Here is a 22894-nt window from a genome sequence, read left to right on the forward strand (position 1 = left end):
TAAATATTTGTATGTGTGAAGTGTAACTAAGGAAACATGCAGATGAAGGAAAAAAATGCGATTCCAATGCCAGCCCAATTTCTTCACTAGGCACCACTCTTTCATCAAGGAATGACAATAGGTGCGCCCAGGAGTTCCTCCATTTTTATTTTTTAATTCCTTATGTGTGAGAGTGCAGCAAATTGCAGTCTAATTTACATTAATTACATGTTATGTGAATTTATTTTTTTTCATTTGTATTTGATAAATAAATAATAAATGCTTTTATTCTGGGTCCAGGACACAGATACCACAAGTGAGAAACATCATACAATCTGCATTACTACCCCTTTGCACAACGGCGTTTTATACTAAACTGCAATGGGGAGAAACATACTCACTCATCCTCTTCTCAGAATAACAAATTAAGTAAGAACATTTTACACCAATCATACCTCAGACACTGAGATACTACAATCTTCTGGACTGGAGTCAAAGGTTACAAGTACCCTTAAGGGTTATTTCAAAGGCCAGTTTAACAGTGATTCAGCAACTATTAAATGCACTTTTTGCCAAAACAATGAAAACTGATCCACAGTTGAAACGTATTAAAAGGGGGGATGTTTGAGTGCAACCTGGCAACCCGGAGGGAGTCTGGTCGAGGAAAATATTGCCCACAGCAGACTACTTGGCATTAAAGACGGCTGGCGGTAGGAGCTGCGGTAACCCGTTTCCAGAATCTACTGATCAGTTTTCTTGCCAGCATCAAGTACGTATTTAATTTCGTTTAACAACTAACACAGTGAACTAATCACTGATATGAACACTAATGCTTTAATAGTATTTTATTTGTTTAATTGAGGAGCTAAGTGATGGTTAGCCTTAAAACAGAGCATAGAATAATAAAAGCCAAGCAGTGTGCTAACTGCGTGCTAGCTAAGGCTCAATTCAAAGGTCTGTCAATAAATAAGGCGTCTCTACCTTATGCTGCATTAAGTCTGTGTCATGGTGGTTTTGGTGTTGTAATGTTATCAGCAAATTATTGCGGTCAGTAGCGCAGAGCTGTGCAAAGCTAATCATACAACGTTAGGTAATGTTAGCTAGCTAACGTTAACGTAACCTCCGGACTTGAGCCAAATATGTGAAATGAGCTGCTCTGAACTGAAGTAGAGTCTCTATTGTGCAAGTGAAATTCAGTAAGAATATGTTAGGGTTAGAAAAGCTATCATTTAAAAACATTTTCGTGTGTTAAGAAATCTAAATCACACCGCTCAGCAGACAGGGTTAGTTAGCTAACATTATCACGAAGTTGGCTATTTAATGGGCAGGACGCAAAAAGCTAAGGTTATAATTTTCAGAGATTTGAGGAAACCCTGTCTGTTTGGATGTGATTTACAGCTGTCTTGCAGTAAAACCCTAAGGCTGATCTGACTTCTGCAGCAAGCCAAGTTACACGGGCGTTGAATAAATATATTATCTAAGATGCTAGCTACGCTGCGGCAAGTGATGACAGTGATCTCCATCTGATTATCTTTCTACCACTTAACATTACCTGTTTTAATGAAGGATATTTAGCATTTTAACGTGGAATAAGAAATGCACCGTGTTTAACTGCCTATAAACACAGAAATAACTGGTTTCTCTGTCAGGAGATTGAGTTATTTGGCAGTGGTGATGAAAAATATTTCCAGTTGAAGTGGACGTCAATGAAAACCTTGTTTGAGTCTGACTGTATGTGGCTACTTAGTGTGACAGAAGCTCCTCTAGTTTTCATATCCTCCTGGTTAGACCTGGTCAACCTCTTCACTTGGAGCAAGTTTATTTGAGTGCTGAATTAGCACCATAGCATCTTTCAATACAAGTGCACCTGGCTCTCTTGAAGATTCAAGCACCATCCCTCTTGATAAACATAATGCATCCTAGTGTTTGCATGACTGGCTGTTGCAGTGTCACTTGTTGATTGTTCCTATGTGAGTTTGACGTCTGTAAAGGTGTGGTGGAACCAGGACTGTGGCATGCCAAGTACTAATCAGAGGGGTGTGGGTTTGTACAGCTTTTAGGTTTCCCTTTCTAGAGAACCAGGATCAGAAAGGGAAACCTAAAAGAGGGAAACAGCTGGCCCATAAAAATGGGTCCAGATCACTGGACGTCTGGTTCAAGCATTTTTAAGGTTGGAGGGGACATAATTAAAGCAGACTCGGATATGGCAGCAGTCAGCAAGCAAGTCTGACGTAGCGGTGCAGTATTGATTGTTCAGCTTAGTGATGGCATCCTTTTTGTTTTAGAGACTTGCAGATGTTACTTTTCCCACTACAAATCAAAATTCCTTTTTCATTGTGTAATGTAGGGAAAAAAATATTTCTCTGATTGTTAAATAAATATAAAGTGTTGGTTTTATTTGAGAGCAGAAGCCGAGTAAGGAATAGTGATAAGGTTTAACTAAATTTGTTGATCCATTTTGTAGTGAAACATTTGCCAAAAACAAATGGTTCCTTTCTGTATTATAAATGTGACTGTCAGGCCAGTCAGCTTCCCCAGGAGCCACTTTAATGTTTCACTTACAGGAACTGTAGTGGATTGTATAAAAATTAAAACCACATGGCAAGGTAAAGCAGTTTTAGAAATCTTCATTTCAGATATAATACTGACCTAATTATGTGAGAATCTGTGCCATCAGTTTGGCTGCAGAAAAATTCACAATATTTGAGGAAGTTTTTGATCATGCCTATTATATGTCAATGTGGCTAATACTGTCATCATCATCAGACTATTCAAAGGGCCCAGGCTGTTAATGCATGACAAATATTCTGTGTTGCCTTCATAACATTATCAACTACCACTCCTGCAGAGAGCTGAGAAAAAGGAAAACCCTTCAAAGATGTGTTTCTGTGCAGCCCTACTAACTTTTTCCCCCAAACTAAATTCAGTGCTCCTGCCAAGGACAATATTAACTGCAGATTTTTTCGAGAATGCTCTGCCAGACAGACAATAATTTATTGAAATCTGTTTTTCATTCATATTTTATAGCCAGGGGAAATGGATTTCATTTGATTTGCATTCACATTCTCAGATCTTACAAAAGTGGAAGTTTGGTATCTGTACATTTTTGCTTCATACAACATGGCTACAGTTACTTTCAAATGTAAATTATGTTTCTACATTTGATAAGCTGCCATGAATCCATATTTGATCACTAGTTCCTATAACACGGCTGAGATGTTTTTCTCAATTTTTTTTCTCCACAGATTTAAATCAACTTGGTGAAGAAACAAGAGGAAAACCTGAATTTTTGCCTAAAAGGTGGAGGACTGATCTGAACGTTGTTCTTTCAGCCCCCTCGCCAGTAGTGAGCCTTGTTGGCATCTCTAGGAAGAGAAATTCAAACTGAAAGTTATCACACTTGGAGTCCTTATTTGAACACCAGCTTAAACATATTTGAAGGGTTATTTTACAGTCTTGTGGGAGTATAAACCCACACTTTTCCCGGATACATCTGTGTGACAATATGGCAAAGAAAAACAGCCAAAAGGGTATGTATTTGTTTTATAAACCTTTTTATTTAAAAAAAGAATTGAGATGAATAAAAATTTGTATTAAATGTTTTGTATGCTTTAATTGTACAAAGGCACACTCAGTAGTCATCATTGGTGTTTTAATGGCTACAGAAGGTTAACTTAATTAATTAATTAATATAGCAAGTAAAGTTGTGCTAATTGTTCTGAAATGCAATCTAAAGGAGTCGTCCTAAAACTCTGACTGTGGTGTAAAGTACAGAAATACTTTTTACAAAGAGGAAATCAACTTTTACATGGGTCCAACAGTTTTGTTTTTTTTCTGACTCATCCATAAATGGCCACAGATTAACTTCGGACTTTGCCCTGACTCTTCATACTCAGCTGTTTCTTGAATGGCCCGGTTTTTATTCCACCTCTGATAGAAGGAACCCTGAGGTTGTTCCTTTTTGGAAGAATGCCTTTTTGGAGGCCTTTGGTGGTTATTAGTCATTTAAATCAGACGCAGATTCAAGACTGTACAGGCACAGATGTGACGAGTTTTTGTTTCTTTGTATTTTCACAAGTGCGCGCTGCTTGTGCTTTTAACTGAAGTTGCTGTGCTTAGATGCCTAAATAACACGTCCTTCCACCTCCACACTGCAGTGTGCAGTGAAGCCGGCTCCTTCATTTTCTCATTGTGTGTTGTTTTAGACACTTTATGCCTCCAGGGAACAAATGAAGTCTGTTTGCAAACTATTAAGGAGTTAATCGGTTTTGTTCAGATAGATCAACATGGTTGTTCATGTGTCTTTGTACTTTGAATGATGACAACAAATGGCTTACAAGAACACACCTGCCAGTACAACATGATTGGGAGTCACAAACGTAGCCGACAACTCTTTTCAGGAAATCTCTGAAGATGTTTGAAAGTTGTTTTGTTTTGCAAATGATTTTCTACAGTGGTTTGCAAATACGAGTCAAGGCCTGAACAGAAAATAGAGGTTAGTGTTCATTATATCTTTCCAGATACGTCTGGGGTGGTGTTTGACACTCGCTCGAAAATGGTCATGTCCCAAGGAGGAACAGCTGAGAGGATGAAGGAGAAGGTAAGAAGCATACACTCACTGCACATGACTGGCACAAAGAGCCGGCAGGTTGTTTTTTTTTTGGGAAGGCTTACATTTCAAACAAAGAACTCTACATTTGAGGAAATATTATGGGATTCTCCAAAAGTTAGACATTTCCACTCTGTGTTGGTGGACTCTTTGACATTCAGCAACATTAGTTGTGGGCTCTGCTCAACAGTTTCCCAGTGAGCTGGTTTTTGGCAACAGTAAACACGAGGGCAAGCTGTCAGAGCATGAGTAACAGTTATAGTATTGCTGAAGGAAGAATGCAAGGTTTAGAGTTGGTGTTGAACTGTGGATTATTCCTGTCTTAATGGGAGGTAATTCATCATTGTCTGTAAATGTTATTGACATGTTCAATAGCTACGCACCTTAGATAACTTGAATTTCCTTTGGTTGACATACGTCCTTTTGTAGTCTGATAATAGGGAGCCTCGTCCTCTTTAAAGCTGTTAATCTACAATGGAACAATGTAAAGAAAATGGGACACTGCAGAGTTTTACTGTGGTGTCATAATGTTTTCATGGCAGGTTGTTTAGATGTTGGTGTCTAATGTTTTTGTGAGTTTTTCATGCCTTACATTGAAAGTAGGTAGTGCCAAAACTGCTAACACATTTTTTAATAATCAAAAATAATGATATGATTTATAGATAGCTGTTCAAGAAATAATAACACATGGCAACTCTGCTGTTCAGCTGCTTGCATGTGTTTTTACTTGTTTGCAAAACAGGTTCTTAAAATATTTGTATTTTCGCTTTTGTAGTATGTAAGTAAGACCAAGAGTCCAGTGCTGCGTTTTTAAGCCAATTATAATTTAAATGTCACAACATATTCAGTGTGAATTTAGAGTAAAATTTTTTTGATTACCGTACATAAAAACCTGTTCCTCTAACAATTGGTGCTTCATTTGTTTATTTTTCTTTTTACAGATCAGTGCTGTCAGGGCAGTTGTCCCCAACAAAAGCAACAATGAGATTGTGCTGGTGTTGCAGCACTTTGAAAACAGTGTTGACAAGGCTGTTCAAGCTTTCTTAGAAGGTATGATGACGTCAGTGTTTGACCTCAACACTGGTAAATAATTGGCCCTCAGAGCTCCCTTATACCTCACCATAAAACTGGTGGCATTGCATATTTTACAACAATTATGCCTAAAGAACAGTCATATTTACATCACATAAAGAAAAAGATTTAAGATAACTCACTTTATATTATGTATGCTAGTATTATCAAATGCCTACTTCCACAAATACGCTACTAGAATTCCACATATATTTCCAATACACTTCCCACTTGTAGTTAGCTAGTTATTTAATTTAGTCGTGCCTGCTTGCTGCCCACAAGGCTGCTGCTTCACCTTGGGAACAAATATTTTCTAATGCATTCCATGCCTTGCATTCAGAAGTTGAGTGTCACGCATGCCTTCAGTTTGGCAGGTTTAATTATAGAACAAAAATGTACGTCAGACCACTTTGTTCCTCATTTGGCAGTCTCAACAACACCTTAGGGCATTCCGATATTGAGATGGGTGTTACAAGTCTGTCAAATGTCACCGTGTACTCTGTCGTCAGCGTTTGCTTTATGCCGTAGGCAGTGCAGTTGAGATCCTGAAAGAGTGGAACGTCACTGGAAAAAAGAAGGTGGGAACCAGGAAGCTTGAATGTGTCTTTGTTGACTTGGCATTTTTGTCGCTCTTAATTATGAAATACATGAAGCTAATTGCTGTACTTCTTTATGTTTAAAGTATCCCTCATTCAGTCTGACACTGATATTTCCATTTGCAGCCCAAGAAGAAAAAGAAGCCCAAGCCTCAGCCAGAGCCCTCAGCAGAGCCTGCTCCACCTGAGGCCACATCACCGGAGGAGGGCAAGGATGAGATGAACGGCTTTCATGCCAACGGATCAGTAATGGATGGAGAGTCACTTGATTCTCTGAGTGAACAGCTGGACTCTGCCTCCCTGGATGCAGCCGAGCTGGACTCTGAACCCGCTACATCCGAAACCACCGGTAATAACAGCTCTTCAGCCAAAATGTGATGAGTAATAAAAGCAAAAGAGGCAAGAGCAGAGGGATTTTAGGAAGGGCTAGTTTGTTTGTTTGTATTTTTTTATGCTACCATGCTAAAATGAAGATTATCGATAAAAGTCTGCTCTGAGTTTCTTTATAGTACTTAAAAGTACTTAAGTTCCAGGTTTGAGTCATTAAGAGCTTGTTGCATTCACCAACTGTCTGGCACCTACTGTAATAGTATTCTCTCATCTAATATCTGTCACATTTCCTGGAGTTGCCTCCGATCATGGACCACTTTGCTTTTTGAAAATGTTTTTTGAACATCTAATGTCATGTTCCTTTTTCGTTGTCACAGTATGGAGTTGCTCTAAAGACATGACATTGATGGATTAGGTCACTTCATTCAGCTACTGACACAGCCACATTTATGTTCTCATGAGTGCACACAATAAGAAAATAAGTTACAGACTTAGAAAAGTGAGAGCACTTTGTCATCTACCTTTTTTAAGACAACTTTTCACACTGTCACAAATGTGATGTAATTATGTGAATCTTTTCAACTGTTGTGGCTCAACCCTGTTGTAAGCAGTTTTGGAGAAAGTAAGTTTTGAAACTACTTATTTTATTTATTGTATAGTAATCTGTCTCCCCACAGGTGCTGAAGCAGAAAGTCAAAGCAGCGCTCCAAGTCCCGCCTCTCAGCAAGCAGGGAGGAATGGCCAGGGTCCCAGAGGCAACAAGACCCGACGCAGGCCAGGCTCAAATTCACATCCCCCCACTTCCTCATTAGCATCCACCACTGATGAGCAAGGATCACCAGCAGTCAAGAAGATAGGTTAGACACCTATAACTCTTGTCTCACAGATGACCTTCCCCTGAAATGTAGTTCGTTGTAAGAATGCAATAATCGATAATGCAAGATGTTGCAAAGGAACAGGTAAAACCTAACCAGGGACAAAATGTGTTGCAGCATTTTTTTTTTCTTCAACATGTCTTAAATGTCTGCCCCTCAGCTTCCAACATTGACCGCTCTGTGAAGGACTTGCAGAGATGCACTGCCTCACTGACTCGCTACAGGATGGTGGTCAAGGAGGAGATGGACTCTTCAATCAAGAGGATGAAGCAGACGTTTGCTGAGCTACAGAGCTGGTATGTACATTTCTTTTCATATCTGCCTCTGGTCATGGCCGCAGCTGAATCTTGAGGTGATAAAATATTTGGAGCATGTTGAAACATGAGGTGCAACAAGACACTTTTTTAGTTATTTCTACCACAGAAACTCTCCCATGGGACCAAGAATCTCTCTGAGGAGCTCATGAAGTAAACGGCCTTTCAACTAAAACAAATTCATTTCCTTTATGAAAGTTCAAGATGTAGAAGAAGTCCCTGCTCTGCGGGTGCTACTTTCTGATGGTTCAGGAACTTAAAAGAGGGGGGGGGATTTTTGAGGCTGGTCATCACCAATTAGTCATTCACAGACACCACAGCTGCTTCAACTTGTGTATAACTTCAGTTATGAAACAAGGAAGTACTGATATTTGGATGAGGGTCGGACATTTCTTGTTGTTAATTATAGTTAAAAACACAGGCAGCTTTGTCGTTGGTGTCTCACTTAGTTTAAAACAAGTGAGAGAGAGAGAGAAGAGGAGAATGTCGAGAGCTAGTGAGTGAACTGAGAGGAAGCAGCAAGAAAAAAAGAAATAAAACTTTACTTACTAATAATTTCATGGCGGTTACATTTCAGTAGTTACACTACTGAAAGAATTCTGATTCGTCAACATAAATGAATGAGACAATGATAAGATGGGCGATAACTGAAAGTGCTTTTCCTTGGCTCTGCTAGAAGATCGCTTGTGGCAGCATTATGTTGAAATGAACGATTAAACTCTGAAAAGAAGAACAGACAGGACCATGATTCCACCTTAAAGCAGAAATAAATAACCAGACTAGGGCTGCAACAAACGAGTATTTTCACCATCAATCACCTGCCGATTATTTAAGTTTTTGATTAATTGTTGCAGCTCTGTATCTGTATTTACTGTTCTGTGACTCATGAATATCTAAGAGCACCATGTGGATTATCTTCTATCCTTGTGTGTGAAAACTAGTTTTAAATGATGATGTCAGTTTTCAATCTGTAGCCTTTCTAATTTTCCCGATCTTTGTGGTTCTTCAGTTACACGGATTAAAACAAACAGGAGTACGCAAAAGATTTTTAGTTCCTAGATTTGTTCATCTAGGTCCATAGTTCCTGGAACTATTTGGTTGAAAGGGGAAATTTGTGCTCCATGATATTTTGTCCATGGTATTTTTATGTGTTTATGTAAGTTTTGCTTTACCATCAGTGAGTCAAAGGGCTGTTTCTTACCTTTGTCCTTGTTGGTGACTCTGGGGCAGAGCTTTGCATAACAGGAAGCAGACCGTTCTATATTTTAAACCTCAGGTCGCTTTTATAGAAGCGTCTTATAACAGATCCTGCTATATTGCCGTATAAAGCATAAAGTTGCCACACTGTGTGATTTTTAGATAGCATGCCGGTGTTTACAACAGCGTCAATGTCCTGTCCCGTCATGCTGGTTCCCACTTTTACACAGTAAATCTGACTCTGTGACTACCTCTGTTGCCGGCTTCATCACTGAGGAGGTGTGTCAGTGTGTCCTGGTTTATCTTTGAATCAGCAATTATAAACAAGACTCTTGTCACTCTTTTATGTATTCCTTAACTATATATTCTTCAATCAACTAAGTAAGTTGTTAAGTGTTATTAGTATCTGCTGTATTGCTCATGGAGAGCTCCCTCGTCGTCCTCTCTGAAAAGCTGAAACATGATGCCCTGGCTTCCTGTCGATATTTTGAGCTGAATGGGATATCCATTTAGCTCCTCTCTCTCTCAGCTGCTGCACTTGTAAAAGTTGAGCACTTTGTCAGTTTAACAAATATAAAACCGCGATTGTTCTGTTAGTGCTCAACTCCTTCAGTTCCCATGAGGCTCTTACAGCACTTTTTTGGCTAAGACTAACATTGTTTGTTGACTTGTTAGCAGCCAGCACAGAAAATGGACGAAAATCTTAATTCATACTTGAGCTTTTTAGAAAGATAGATGATAGAGAACCTCATGCAACACAACGTACCTGTAACCTACAAACAGCCACCAGACAAGATAAACAAGCTATCCAGCATAATTGGACCTAAAGGCAGAACAGTTTATCCGCAGGATCAGAGCAGGGCTGTATCGTTATCCAGTAGTTTAGATTTCCATGTTTTATATCTGTTCCAAATACCACACTCGAAGGCTGGGCACAAAAGCCTGCTGTCATGTTCTCCCCCCCGACTGCATCACACCACCTCCCTGATACCTTGTAGAGTTCTGTGTCTTTGCATGTTGTGTTGTCTTCACAAATCACAAAGAAATAGGAGAGAGGAATGGGGACCGGCGCCCATTTTTGGCAAGTCTCTCCTCAAAGGCATTCATGGTAACATTTGTTTAAAGAGAAGAAAAAAAAAAAAGGAGCCTGAGGGAGACATCCAAAACCTGCATACTTTCTCACCCGTGCACTCCTTGTTGATTGCTGTGTAAAGTGGCCATGATTGCCAGATTGCCTATTTTTAAAATTTTAAAACAGTTAAAAAGAAAGAAAGAAAGAAATATTCTGTGTTTCAAGACCCTATCAGACGATACAATAGGTACTTTGTTTGAAGCATGCTGAGGCCTAAAACATACCAAGTGGAGTTTTCTTGTAAACAAAGATATGTTTTAATTCACTGTTCCTCACCAAGATGCATTGTGTGTATCCTTGAGACCTGACAACAGTGGTGAGTGAAACATGTTCCTCATGAAAGAAATCCTGCTTCATTTACATCCATATTTGTTTGCAAGCCATTTTCTTCTCCACTGCCACCACCTCTGTGTGTGTGTCTGTGTGTGTGTGTGTGTGTGTGTGTGTGTGTCTTCGCCTGCATGAGTCCTTACAAACAAAAGTCGTGGACCCCCATCGCTCTATAGCGCTACCAGTTGTCAAAAACTCCACAGGGTACCTTTAACTGGACTTGGATCTGAGACTAGCGCGAAGTAATGGAACCGTTTTTCTTTGCATAATTTAAATGTACTTTTTCCCTCAGCTTTTTGTGTCTTAGTCATCTCAGCAGCTCATCATGGATACCAGAATTTAAACTGTAGGTTAATGCACCGCAATAATGCAATGATAATACAGCATCATGTGATGATGGTGAAAGGGGGAACAGCATTACACCTGCCACTTCTTCTCATGAGTTATTGCTTAAATATTGTACTAACTGTATTGCACTTGCTGTTCTGCATCGTCATTCACTGATGCTGCTGCATTTCTGATCCCAAAGTGATGATGCAACCACCTCTTTGTTTAATGTTATTGGAATAGCTCTGCAATCTCAGTGCAAAGTCAGCGTGCACAATATTTCTTATCTTGGAGTGACTACAGAAAAATGAACCTTATTTTCTTTTCTTTTTTCTAGTTTAATGGACAGAGAAGTGACTCTACTGGCAGAGATGGATAAAGTGAAAGCGGAGGCCAGTAAGTACTGTTATTTCCAGTATGTAGACTGAACCAAAACCCTGCCTGTCGCATACTTTACCACCCAGGAGCTACTAGTATTCTTCATATAATATGATCAGCTGACTCAAGGGCCTGAAGAATCTGGCCTAAATCACTTCCAGAGAAGAAGAAAAAAGGGATTGTTGTAGCACAGCAAGTCCCAGTTTCTTCAGACCTGCAGTGGTGCCCTTTGGGTCCTGATATACCTGGGGCATACCGCTGTGTGAGTGTGTATGTAACATGACGGAGCAAGACTGCATATTTGTACAAGTAGGCCATTCTCCATTATTCTGTGCTCTCAGTGTAGAGTGTTGTGTGTTCCAGGCCTGGAAAAAGTGAATAGTGTCAGGTGTCAAGGGAGACTCAATGTTGTCTTTGTGCAAGGTGTGTGGGGAATTGAGAGGGAAGTGGAGAAACTCTAGTACTTCTTGGACATCACAAAAGCCAGATTTCCTCAAAATTTTCCTTTTCACTAATCTCCTTCCTGCATTACATTTGTGCTGACAGGTTTCCTTCAACCCTCTCGCTCTCCTGGAGGAAAAGATGTTACTGATAAACAGCCCTCAACCCGCATGTTTTCAATTCATGACATTTGTATAACTAAACAAAAAAAAAGATGTTCTCTGAATTGCTTAGTACAGTCCAGGATATAATGATCCCTGTTCAATCTTACTGTGGTACTGTGGGTACCAAATACCAGTACTGTTTAGGGCTGAAACTATTGATTATTGTCATTAATCTGCCCATCATCAATATCTAAAAAAAATCACTTCAATGGTGATCTTCAAAATATTTTCCATTAACTGACACACAAAATGCTTTTCCTGGGTCAGTATCTCAAACTTCTCAAACTTCCTGCAGATCCTGCACAGAGACCTGGGTTCTCTGTAAACAAGCCGATTACATTAACAGAACAAATATTTACAGGCCAAACGAAACAAGCAAATTAAAAGTGATTCATAAAGCACAGTGTAATTTGCTTGTTTACTTGCTCCTGCTACCTCTTAACACTTAGGGAGAAGAGACTGTTGAAGCTATTTTCTTGTGCGTTTCCACACACATCTGTGCTTGTGTATAATAATGCATGTAATAGCAACTGAACACAGAACGATGGAAATTGAGTCAAGGGCAGCTACTAACTGATAATGAAAGTAGTTACCAGTAAATATTCTGACAGACGACTAATCGATCATTTGTTTCAGGTCAAATCAACTAGCAAGACGATCATTTTTTCAATGAATTGTTTGGTCTATAAGATACCAGAACATAGTAAAAAAAAAAAAAAATAAAAAATAAAATGTCCATCACAGTTTTCTAAAGCCCAACTTTACGTCTTCAAGGGTTTTTGTGGTATTTTTGGTATTTGTGACTTAAAGGATTATCAAAATAAGATAATCATTTTCGGTTGATCAACTAATCATTTCAGGTCTGATGTAGTGTAGATTTTGATATTTAATGATCTTTTGTAAAAACAGCTGAACACCGTTGCTAGAAATATAAAACAAATGAAAAGCTCTTTATACAGTGGCTACTTATGGTATTTCTTACATTTGCAGCTCAGCCACAAGATCAGAAAAACATGCAGCTATTACATGAAGGGTACATGGTTTTGTGACAGTCCCTCTGGATCAAAAAGCAAAAACTTCTGTGTAGATTCACTGTTTTGCACAGACTTTCCGAGTCAAACAGAGAGACATGCATTGTAGACGTATGCAGAGATGCCTCAATGCTCCAGTTTTCTTTCTGTGGTAGATCAAAAGGCAACACATTCACAAGACTTGTTGACACATGCAACACTGTTCTTGACCTAACTGTATAGTTACTGGATGTAGATTTAATTGAAGTAACACATTTGAATGAGGTTTAAATGTGCAAAGAGACATGTTGAGTGTGTGATGACGCTTACATCAGTGCCTTCACATCAGCACTTACAATTTATCTTGATTTGAAAATGCCTTTATCTTTGACCCTTGTTTACCTACAGATGCTGAGTCAGCTGCACTTTGTACTTCTCATTTCAAAACGCCACAGCTAGATTCTCTGAGGAAAAATGAAACTTATCAGGACTGCAAGGAATATCATTATAAAATTAAAAAATAAGATTTAGAATTATAATAATAAATTAAATAAAGCGTAAATACCACATATTCTCTACTTCCAGCTTCTCAGGTCTGAGGATTTATTTGTTTTCAACTACGTATCTTTGGGTTTTCAACCGTTGGACAAAACAGTCAGAGCTAAAACAATTAGTTGATTCATTGATTAGTAGATCAAGATCTTCAAACTATTTTCATAATTGTTTCATTTATTAAGCAGGATTTGCTGCTTTCTTTCTCTAATATCACAATTAACTGAACATCACAATTAATTAATCAAGTAAAAAATTATCAGATTAATTGGTAATGAAAATAATTGTTAGTTGCAGCTCTAACTAGTAGTAATTAAGAGTGAGTTTTAGTGCTGGCAGACACCTACAGGACACAGATATTAAAGATATTCAAATACATTGTAAACTAGTTTTTGATTGGACTGAAATTCATCTGAAAGATGGAAGGTCACTTTTGTTGGTTTCATACATTGTACATTAAGACCAGCTGAATATCTGCTAAAGGTGACGTGTTGTTTGTGTGTTCCAGTGGTGATTTTGGACGCCCGACAGAAGAGAGCGGAGGAGCTCAGACGGCTGACTGACCAGTCAGCATCCATGTCTGAGGAGCAGTTGACTGAACTGCGTGCAGACATCAAGGTACTTTGAAAAACACTGCTGCTCCAGTTTGGCCTCATGTGTCTCTGTCTCACAGTGTTTGACTTGGTGTCAGAGTCTAAATGTGAAATGGCCGTTAATTGTTCAAGCAACTTAAAAAGCTCATTTGCAGTAAGTTGTTGTCTTTTCCAGGTGAACCACAAGCAGAAATAACAACTGAAAGAAAACGGCAAATCAAAATGCATTTACCCGCTGCATCTTGGATAATGATTTTGTTATTATAATTGATTATCTCTTTTTTGCAGCACTTTGTGAGTGAACGTAAATACGATGAGGACCTTGGGAAAGCTGTAAGATTTACATTTGATCTTGAACCGCTGAAGACAAGCATCTCGACGTTTGGATCAGGTACAGGATCTCCTTTATTACCTTCCTTATCTGTGTTCAAGTGAAAATCTGCCCTTTCCCATTTAGTAATCCTAAACGATACATAACACCCTCCCGCCACCCATCACAAAATACAAGACCAAGCTGATCACTTTCCACAGTTGATAATGTCATGTCTCAGACACCCACAGTTACAGCAGCTGGTACAGTGCAGACAGCAGGCTGGAAGTACACACTGACAGTGACTAATAAGCAAATTATTGTACTATGCAAAAACAAGATCAAGATGTGTGCTGTGTCTTTGGAAAAAGACAAAACTTTTGGAAAAAAGCCGAAAGTAATATTGTTCAGTAAGACTCACATTTTCATCTGACATCATAAAATAATATCATCTTCTCAAATGCGTCAGTGCTTGTTTGTCTGGAAGCTCTCAGAGGTCAATACTTTTCCATACTATTACTATGGACACAGTTAAATTGGTACTGAAAAGTAGTGACGTCTAATAGCCAACAAAATGGAGCAATGTTGGAGCTCCACTGATTGTCCTCAGGCTGTGTGTGTGTAAAATACATATTATCAAGCATTTATGTATATATATATATGTCAATAATCAATTTATATCAATTGTACTCACTTCATCTGTAAGTGGTGATAATGGTTTGGCTCATCTGTGTATGTTAAAATAATACACTGTCATTATGTGTTTTTAAAGAAAACCAGGTAATCAGTATTGCTACTAATTAGTACACATTCAGAACTCATAAATTTGCCGAACTAAAGCAGTGATCTGTCCCATGAAACAGGATTATATGTACCCTGCTCCACATTGCCAAGGAAAACCTAGAACCCCTTCAAATCCCTAATATGGACGGGTTTCCTGTTTGCAATCAATGACACATGTGCAGCAGGGGGATAGAAAACTCATTGCCACAATGTCATGATAGCTTACATATGGACAGCCTCAGGACTGAGAAATGAAGCAGCTTGCTGGAAACCAGTGAAATTAATACTGAAAGGTGAATTTGTATGTGACATTCATCCTTACATTTCCAGAGCTCCAATCCACACTGCGATAGATGCTGTCAGCCATAGATAATGACACGTGGATTAGAGTGAGGAAGTGCCGCGTGCAGCAGTAGCCACTCTAACCAGAACTACACTAAATTTAGCTCCTCCAGGTTTTGAGAAATGAACTGTGAATGGGTCTCAACAGGCAGCACAGAACCCACCACCCCTCACACAACTAATGTTAGCATTAATAAAAACCTGAAGTTCATGTGTATGAAAATCCTGCTATACAGTATGTACATTATTCATAACTTTTGGCTGTCAGGAGACAGTTGCTTGGAAATTAATAATAATAAGTTATTTTTTAAATGGTTAATTCATCCACCAATTTTCTGCCTCCTGTCTGGGTCCAGGCTTGGAAGGATTACGAGACTCTGGGCTCCTGAGTAAAGACGAGTAAAAGGTCCCCCAGCACTCCTAGATAGGACTCCCACACTTTGTGGTTGTTTTTTGGGGGGTTTTTTGTTTCTGTGGTTGTTTGTTTCTTTGTAGTGTTTTTCTCTCTCTCCCTCTCTCTCTGGTCATTTTTAGTTTCTTTTTTAGCTGTTTTGTGTCTCTTAGTGATGGTCTTGCCTGTCTGTTCAGTAATCCATACGTGGGTCCAGGTCAGGGTAATTGATTACTTATGTTACTGAGCGATGTTGTTATATACAGCTGCGAAGTAAGGTGATTATAAATTTCAAGAAATTCGTCCACCAGTGTTTTCAGTCATGCTGGTTTGTTTAAGAGTGACGTCACTGTGTGGTGAGAAAACACTGACTTTCACAGTGCAGTTACGAAGCTAATGTAATAATGTTGCTTCATAAGACCAGTCTCAGGTTGTATAGTAAGTGCTTTACCTTGTTGTTTCTCTTACAGTTTACCATCCACGTACAGGCTACTCAAATCGGTCCCGCTGTAGCTCCACATCCTCTTCTGTCGCCAGCCCGAGCCTGCTGGAAACTCCTCCTCCCACCCAGACCCAAAGCACCCCCAGTGAAACCCGCCCCCCACCAACCAAACAGGTTCAGATCATGAATCAGCTTCACACTTCACAGATGCTGATGCCCTCCAGAGATTTAATTAACTTCTAGATACTGACTGACTTTTAAATCTCCCCGCAGATTTTCCAGGGCAACAGGCGTACTTTCCAGGGACAAGGTTTTCACTCGGGTGGTCAGCGGTATAACGGCGGTTCCTACCATGATAGGAACGCCGGTCGCACTAACCACCGCTACCAGAGTGACGGTGGTCATACTTCACAGCACTCCAACAACTCGAGGGGTCCCTCCCATTCCTCCTCGTCCTCCCACAACCAAGACCGACCCTCCCACAACCAAGACCGACCCTCCCACAACCAAGACCGACCTTCCCACAACCAAGACCGACCCTCTCACAACGGGCTGCCCCAGAGGCCTCCGCGGACGCACTGCCCTTGACGCTGGAAACCCTCATCTTAATCAAACCCATCTACTAACCCTTGCACTCTCCTCCCTGTACCCATCCCATACCCTGCACACACCCCCCTATTAACTCCTTTCAATGAAGAATAGAATACAAGTTTACATATTTCCATCAGTTGAGCTGTAGTGCCACCTCTCTGCATCATACATCCATTCATCCTTCAAACTTGAAAAGCTCTCACTGTTCTCTAATCGCTCTTCCTTTTTGCATCCCTCCCATCCCGGTATAGGTAACAGCTTCTATCCTTAGCCCCCCTTTGAGAGATCTCATTGCTATGCTATTGTCGGTCTGTTGTTAACTTCTGCAGTTGAGCAGTCTGCCAGAGACTAACAGAACTATCTGCAACAATTTGTGCACTATTGAAGTTGAACTCTTAGTACTTTCTATTTTTGCTGTGGCTTATGTCAGCTCTCTGATTTGCACCTCAAATCTTGTTTTGTTTTCTTCTTGTCTCCCAGAACCATTTCAATGCCTTCACCGTGGAAAGCGTAGTGAAAGTGCAAAAGTTGTTCTAGCATGAACAGGGATTTTTGTCATCAGGAGAGTAGACATGCAATCAACACTACAGACTATCGTTAATCTTCGCAAGGTTAAAAAAAAAAAAAGAAAAAAAAAAAAAAAAAAAGAAACATATCAAACTGTAATCCAGAGCTTTTCAAATGGCTGCTACAAACAGTAGGGAACTTGTTAACGCTAGGACTTAGATTTGTTTGAGAGGAACTCATAAGTTGCTCTCAAAAGGAATAGTTCCCAACATTTTGGAAACGCGCTCATTTGCTGTCTGGCCGAGAGTTAGAGAAGTTGGATACCACTCATGTATGTAAACTAAGTATGAAGCTAAAGACAGGAGTAGTATATAGGCCAGGAGCGGGTAGGAAACAGCTCCGTTACCTGTCTTAATTTAACATCCTCCTCCTGCTAGCTCCTCTTATAGCTCACTTATTAACACTTTCTATCTTTTCATAAAAAAAACTACAAGTGGTGGTTTGATGGGGAGTTATGCACCAGAGCGAGCAAGGTTATCTGTCTCCCCGTTGTTTCCAGTCCTAATGCTAAACTAAGCTCATTGTCTCCCTCTCCAATCCAGATGTGGGAGTGCTAGCTATCTCCTCATCTGACTCTCGGCGAGAAGCGAAAATAGTTTCCCAAAATGCGAAACTATTCCTTTAAATATTGCCTAAGGCAGTGATTTATTGCCCACCGGCCAACGTGGTCATCACGTGTGCTGTTGTTCTTGGCTTGCTGTCAGTTATTTTATAACAATGAGAGGGCTCATTACCTTTTGTAGAAAACTGTTAAATGATATGTTCAAACTCACAGCAAAGGAAACTGTCCACATGATGTTTTGTAGTTAGTTCTCGACATTTATTCAGGTGGATTTTCTTCCACCAGTTTGTTCAGTTTGTTTTTGTTGTTATATGCACATGAATGGCATATTAATGACGTGCTTGCCTTTAGTCACAGAGAGACTTCACATTTGCCTTTCTAGAAACATGGATGTCTGCATCATGTCGGCTTTCTAAAAACAGATGGTACTTGTAGAGCAGACGTGAATTATAAATATATTTGTGAGAATAAGGTGCAAGATCTACTCTTCCCCTTTTTATATACTCACTTTATCCCATCTGTGAAAGATAAATTGATTGATGGAAGGTTGGTATTGGACTTCACAGGTCGTTTTTATGGCTGCAAAGGAGACAAGGCTGCAAGGCTGTTGTTGGGGTTAAGTCTCTTCGTAGTGTCCACAGTCTGTGAACACAAAGCTGGTGAATACCTCATTGCTGATATTTTGACTAGGCCTGTTTTCAAGGCGTTTTCTCGCAGTGGGTGCTTATTTAGGGACAGGAACCGCTGGTGTTTTCTCATCTCTCACTTGTAGTTTTGTACCGAGGCAGAGCTGCAAGGCTGTTGAGTAAAAGCGGTTGTTACATTATTGCTGCATTTTCTTCATGTGTCGTCTTCCCTCGAGAAAGAAATTAAGGAAAAGAAATGAATTTAAAATTTTGCTCTCACCCCTCTTCATGGAATTTCTGATCATAAGAGGTTTTTTGTTAGTTTTAAAGATGAGATAGGATAAAAAAAAAAAATCTTTATTTCAATAATTATATTAGTGAATATTGTGGAGAACTTGTTCGCAGTTTTTGGTAAATATGCGTTTGACTTTAAGGATATTAACAAAAAAATGTTCTTTTTCTGCTTTCTTGTGTAGAGTTCAATGAGAAGATTGACACCACTCTTGTAACATGATGATATATATGAGAAGCCAGTTAGCTTAGCTTAACATAATGACTGGAAACAGGCAGCCCTCTTTAACCCAGATGTTCATTTACCAAAGCAACCAGTTAGTCTTCATCATTTTCAAGTGTTTTCTCCTGTAAAACTGAAAAACACTCTGAAAACATTTTTGATAAAGAATAAATTTCACGTTTGTGTCGCTTGACGACCAAGTGTGAAATGGGCTCATTGTTGCTCCTTGTGGCTGTTGGGGAAACAACCTCAACAACTTCTCCGGCAGTGATGATGCCATTATGGCTTACTGCAGCACAATGAGGAGAACATGGCACCATGCTAAAAAAGTCACTTAGACAAATATCACAAAGGTTTAATTTACACTTTATGGAAAGAGTTTTCAAACTGTATTTTTTCAGTTTTATGGGAGAAAAGTCTTCAGGGATGAAGAATAACTTGGGTACATCTGGTTAAGCTCCCTCCACCTCCATGGAAGAGCCATGGACAGCTGCTTCCCTTAGCTTCTCTATGGAGCCATCCAGGATCGTTTTTTCCAAACAGGGTCAGGAAAGAGGAGAGAAACTGAGGTGTAAGTGTAACACGACGATTCACAGTATAACGGGGGTAATGGCTGTTTATATTGACCTCATTTGTCGTTTATCATCAAATTGCTTTAATTTTTTTTAATTAACAGAAAACCTCAGGTAAGACAGAATTATTCCACTACTGTAAGGCTGCAACTAACAATTGTTATTATCAATATTTCAGTTTTTTCTTTAATAATTGACTGTTTAATGTATAAAATGTCAGAAAACAGTGAATATTCAGATTTCACGTTTTGTCTGACCAGCAATTAAAACCCCAAAGATGCTGATTTCATATCATAGAAAAAAGGGAAACAAACAATTATTCACATTTCACAAGCATGTTTACTCAAAAATATCAATCACTAATCAAAATTGTTGCCAATGAATTTTCTGACAGTCAATGGTTTAATCAACTAATCATTTGAGCTTTAGAGTACAACTTCTACCATGTACAGTGGAGGTCAATAGGAAGTCAGTCTGGCCATGCAGGGGTGTTGTATGTGGTATCAGTCTTCTCATCTAACTCTCAGTAAGGTAAGAAAGCAAAAAAGTGTATTTCCTAGATTGGTGAAACTATTCCTGTAAGTGCTTTCAGAGGCGGTGACTTGGTTATAATGTCACAAAGATTTTTATTGACTGAAGTTGTTGGGGTTGCGGTTTAGGCTGATCAAAGCTGCAGGACAGATGATTAACAAACAATTTAGCTTTTATTCCAGCGTCTCTACTATTAGAGACGCAGGACCTGTATAATCAAAACTCAAAAGAGTAGTCGTTTTCTCATCTGGGATTTTGTCTTCTCACTTTAACCACTTTTTGTTGTTTTACATTCCAAACTGTAGGAATATTAGGTAATCGCCAAAGAAATAATTTCGTCCTGTTTCAAAAAAAAAAAAGAAGAAAAAAAAATTGCTGCCTTTTTGTTTTCTGTCCTCAGCCTGTAAAGAAATCCAAAGGGGATAAATCCAACACTTCACCTTCATTCTTTCCACCCTACTTTACTTTCAGATTCCTTACTGTATATACATATATGTAGCTATATAATTTTGTGCTCACATAGGGCATTTTGTATGTGATATTCATACTAGGCATAATGGAGGTTAAAACATCTAGTTCATTCATTTCTTCCAGTAGACCTTGTGTCCTTCTCAAGACAACTTTTCTGAGACAACTGTAAACTCAAGTGCCTTTTCTTGTCTCCCACCGATTCATTGACATCCCCTCCACCAGAGTATGGACCAAAGACATCGACCGTCCCCAACACCCCTGCCCCCTCTTTCTCCCCTTCACTGAATGGCACACTTTTCATTTCCTACAAATAAACAGTTTGCAATACTGAATGTGTATGTTTATTTTTTTGTGGTTATATTAATATGTAATGGATGGAAATGCATTCATTAGACTGTATGTCAGCAAACCAGGAGGTAGGTGAAACACTGAAAATAGTGTTCCAAGTAAAATCTACTGACTGAAGGTTAACACAGGTGACTTGCATTAACACAGTAACGAGGATGAGCTACATCAGTAAACTTTGAAACACCTGTGTGGAAAAGAATTGGACGTTAAGTACTTGTGCACAACAGCAGGTGCAGCCAGCAGAGGGCGTCACTACACTGAAAAAAGGTTCAAATGTGAGTTTTGAGAGGGCGGCTTGGTGGAGGACCTCATCAAACAGCAGAGGTAGGAGTATTCATGTTTTACTAAAAAGTACCAATTCAACAATGTAAAAATATTCTCTTATAAGTAAAAGTCCTGCACTGCTTCACAAGTAAACAGTAAAATGTGCTTAAAATATCAAAAGTAAAAGTACAGAAAAAAATGGAGAAATGGCTCCAGAGACTGATTGTTGCATTGTTGTTATCCTGCATCAGCAGCATTTGACTGTTTAAGGGTGGAGCTGCTTTATCTACTTTATACACAGTTACATATTTCCGTCCAGTGGTTCCCAATCTAGGAGTCAGTCCCCTTCAAAAGGTCACAAGATTGCACACATTTGTTGTCATTTTTGTTTCTCTAATCTTTGCTTTTTTTGTGACGTGTTAAAACAGAAATTTAGAGGGGAAAAGTTTCTTTTGTGGAACTGATCTGAAACCTGTCCAGGAGCCCCAACTACAGACTGATTTTTTTTTTTTTTTGTAAGGGTTTGCAAGTCAAATAGATTAGGAACGGCTAGCTTAAATTTCAAAGAATGTTTTTGTATTTTACAAGCAAATCACGTTTATGTAAAATCTTCATCTGAAAAGTGACTAAAACTGTTAAACAAGTGGGGGTGTTTCCCTCTGACGTAGTGAAGTTTAAAGTAGCAGAACATGGAAACTCACAAGTACAAGCACCCAACAAATGCCCTGAAGTGCTGTACTCGAGTAAATGTATTTTCCACTACCGTCAATCAGCAACCAAATGTTCATTAACCCTCTGCAACGCAAAAAGTTCTTTGTTTTCGGATTTCAGTCAACAGGTGATATTTTCAGCCTTTGCATGAGGATTAAAAAAAGATAAATACAACATTTCCATGGCTAAATGTTGTTCTCCAGTTTCTTTACCTCCACCCTACACTCAGTGGCCACTTCATTAGGTACACCTGCACAGTCTGTTTCAATTCAATACAGCGCCCCTCTCATAACATCTATCTTTATGGAGTTCATCACATTCTGTGTTTGTTAATTGTTGACGTCATAGTTAAAGTTGGGGGGTATTCCATAAAGGTCGCTAAGGAAATCAGCGCTAGCTTGAAAAAGCCCGGTTAGAATTAACGTCGACTTTCAATTCAGGCTCAAGCCGTTCAATTAACACAAATTAGCAAACGGCTAGTCAAGGTTTAATCAAATCAAGCTTGAACAAGATGCATTATAAGCGCACACGGACTGTACAATAAATAAATAAGACATTATGAAATAATGTCCCACTTCAGGGGCTGAATAGAAAGGAGGGAAAAGAAGAACTGTCTTGTTCTTAGCAGCGGAACAACTGCTGCTGATTAGGGTTACCACTCATCCTGTGTAATACATGAATAAAGTAATGCCAAGTAAAAATAAACCAGTTACAACAACAGGTGGGGTGGAGAAGTTTATCAGTGAGCAGTAACTGAAGAACTCTTTGAGCTGATGACAAAGTACAGCGCACATCAAAGTTCCTGCATGTCATCCTCTCTCTCACTGTGGCTATCAAAACTAAAGGCAATAAAAAAGAAATGTTTAATTGTACATTGCCCACTGAAGCCTAGTATATTATAGTCTTAGCCAAATTACACAATAACCACTGTAGGTAACGAGGCAATAATCGGCAGATTGATCATTTTAATA

General features: G+C 39.2%; 1 protein-coding gene across 1 annotated transcript; it reads left to right on the top strand.

Annotated features, from left to right (window-relative positions):
- The first annotated feature begins 636 nt into the window (after positions 1-636).
- spats2 (spermatogenesis associated serine rich 2) lies at positions 637-20932 on the top strand. Its single transcript, XM_023415622.2, has 13 exons — positions 637-748; positions 3225-3509; positions 4500-4579; positions 5530-5638; positions 6188-6237; positions 6382-6604; positions 7263-7442; positions 7621-7756; positions 11098-11156; positions 13814-13923; positions 14187-14289; positions 16195-16340; positions 16440-20932. The coding sequence occupies exons 2-13, from the start codon at positions 3485-3487 to the stop codon at positions 16752-16754; spliced, it is 1536 nt and encodes a 511-aa protein (XP_023271390.1). The 5' UTR covers positions 637-748; positions 3225-3484; the 3' UTR covers positions 16755-20932.
- The last annotated feature ends 1962 nt before the right edge of the window (positions 20933-22894 follow it).

The sequence above is a fragment of the Seriola lalandi genome, unplaced genomic scaffold (genome assembly GCF_002814215.2).
Source record: "Seriola lalandi dorsalis isolate HSWRI2012SDOR001 ecotype SW California unplaced genomic scaffold, Sedor1 jcf7180002054554, whole genome shotgun sequence".
NCBI classification, from domain to species: domain Eukaryota; kingdom Metazoa; phylum Chordata; class Actinopteri; order Carangiformes; family Carangidae; genus Seriola; species Seriola lalandi.

Coding starts and splice junctions, on each gene's coding strand:
- spats2 (XM_023415622.2), top strand. CDS start 3,485: ATGGCAAAGAAAAACAGCCAAAAGG. Junction 3,510..4,499: donor AAAGAAAAACAGCCAAAAGG/GTATGTATTTGT, acceptor ATATCTTTCCAG/ATACGTCTGGGGTGGTGTTT. Junction 13,924..14,186: donor AACTGCGTGCAGACATCAAG/GTACTTTGAAAA, acceptor TCTTTTTTGCAG/CACTTTGTGAGTGAACGTAA.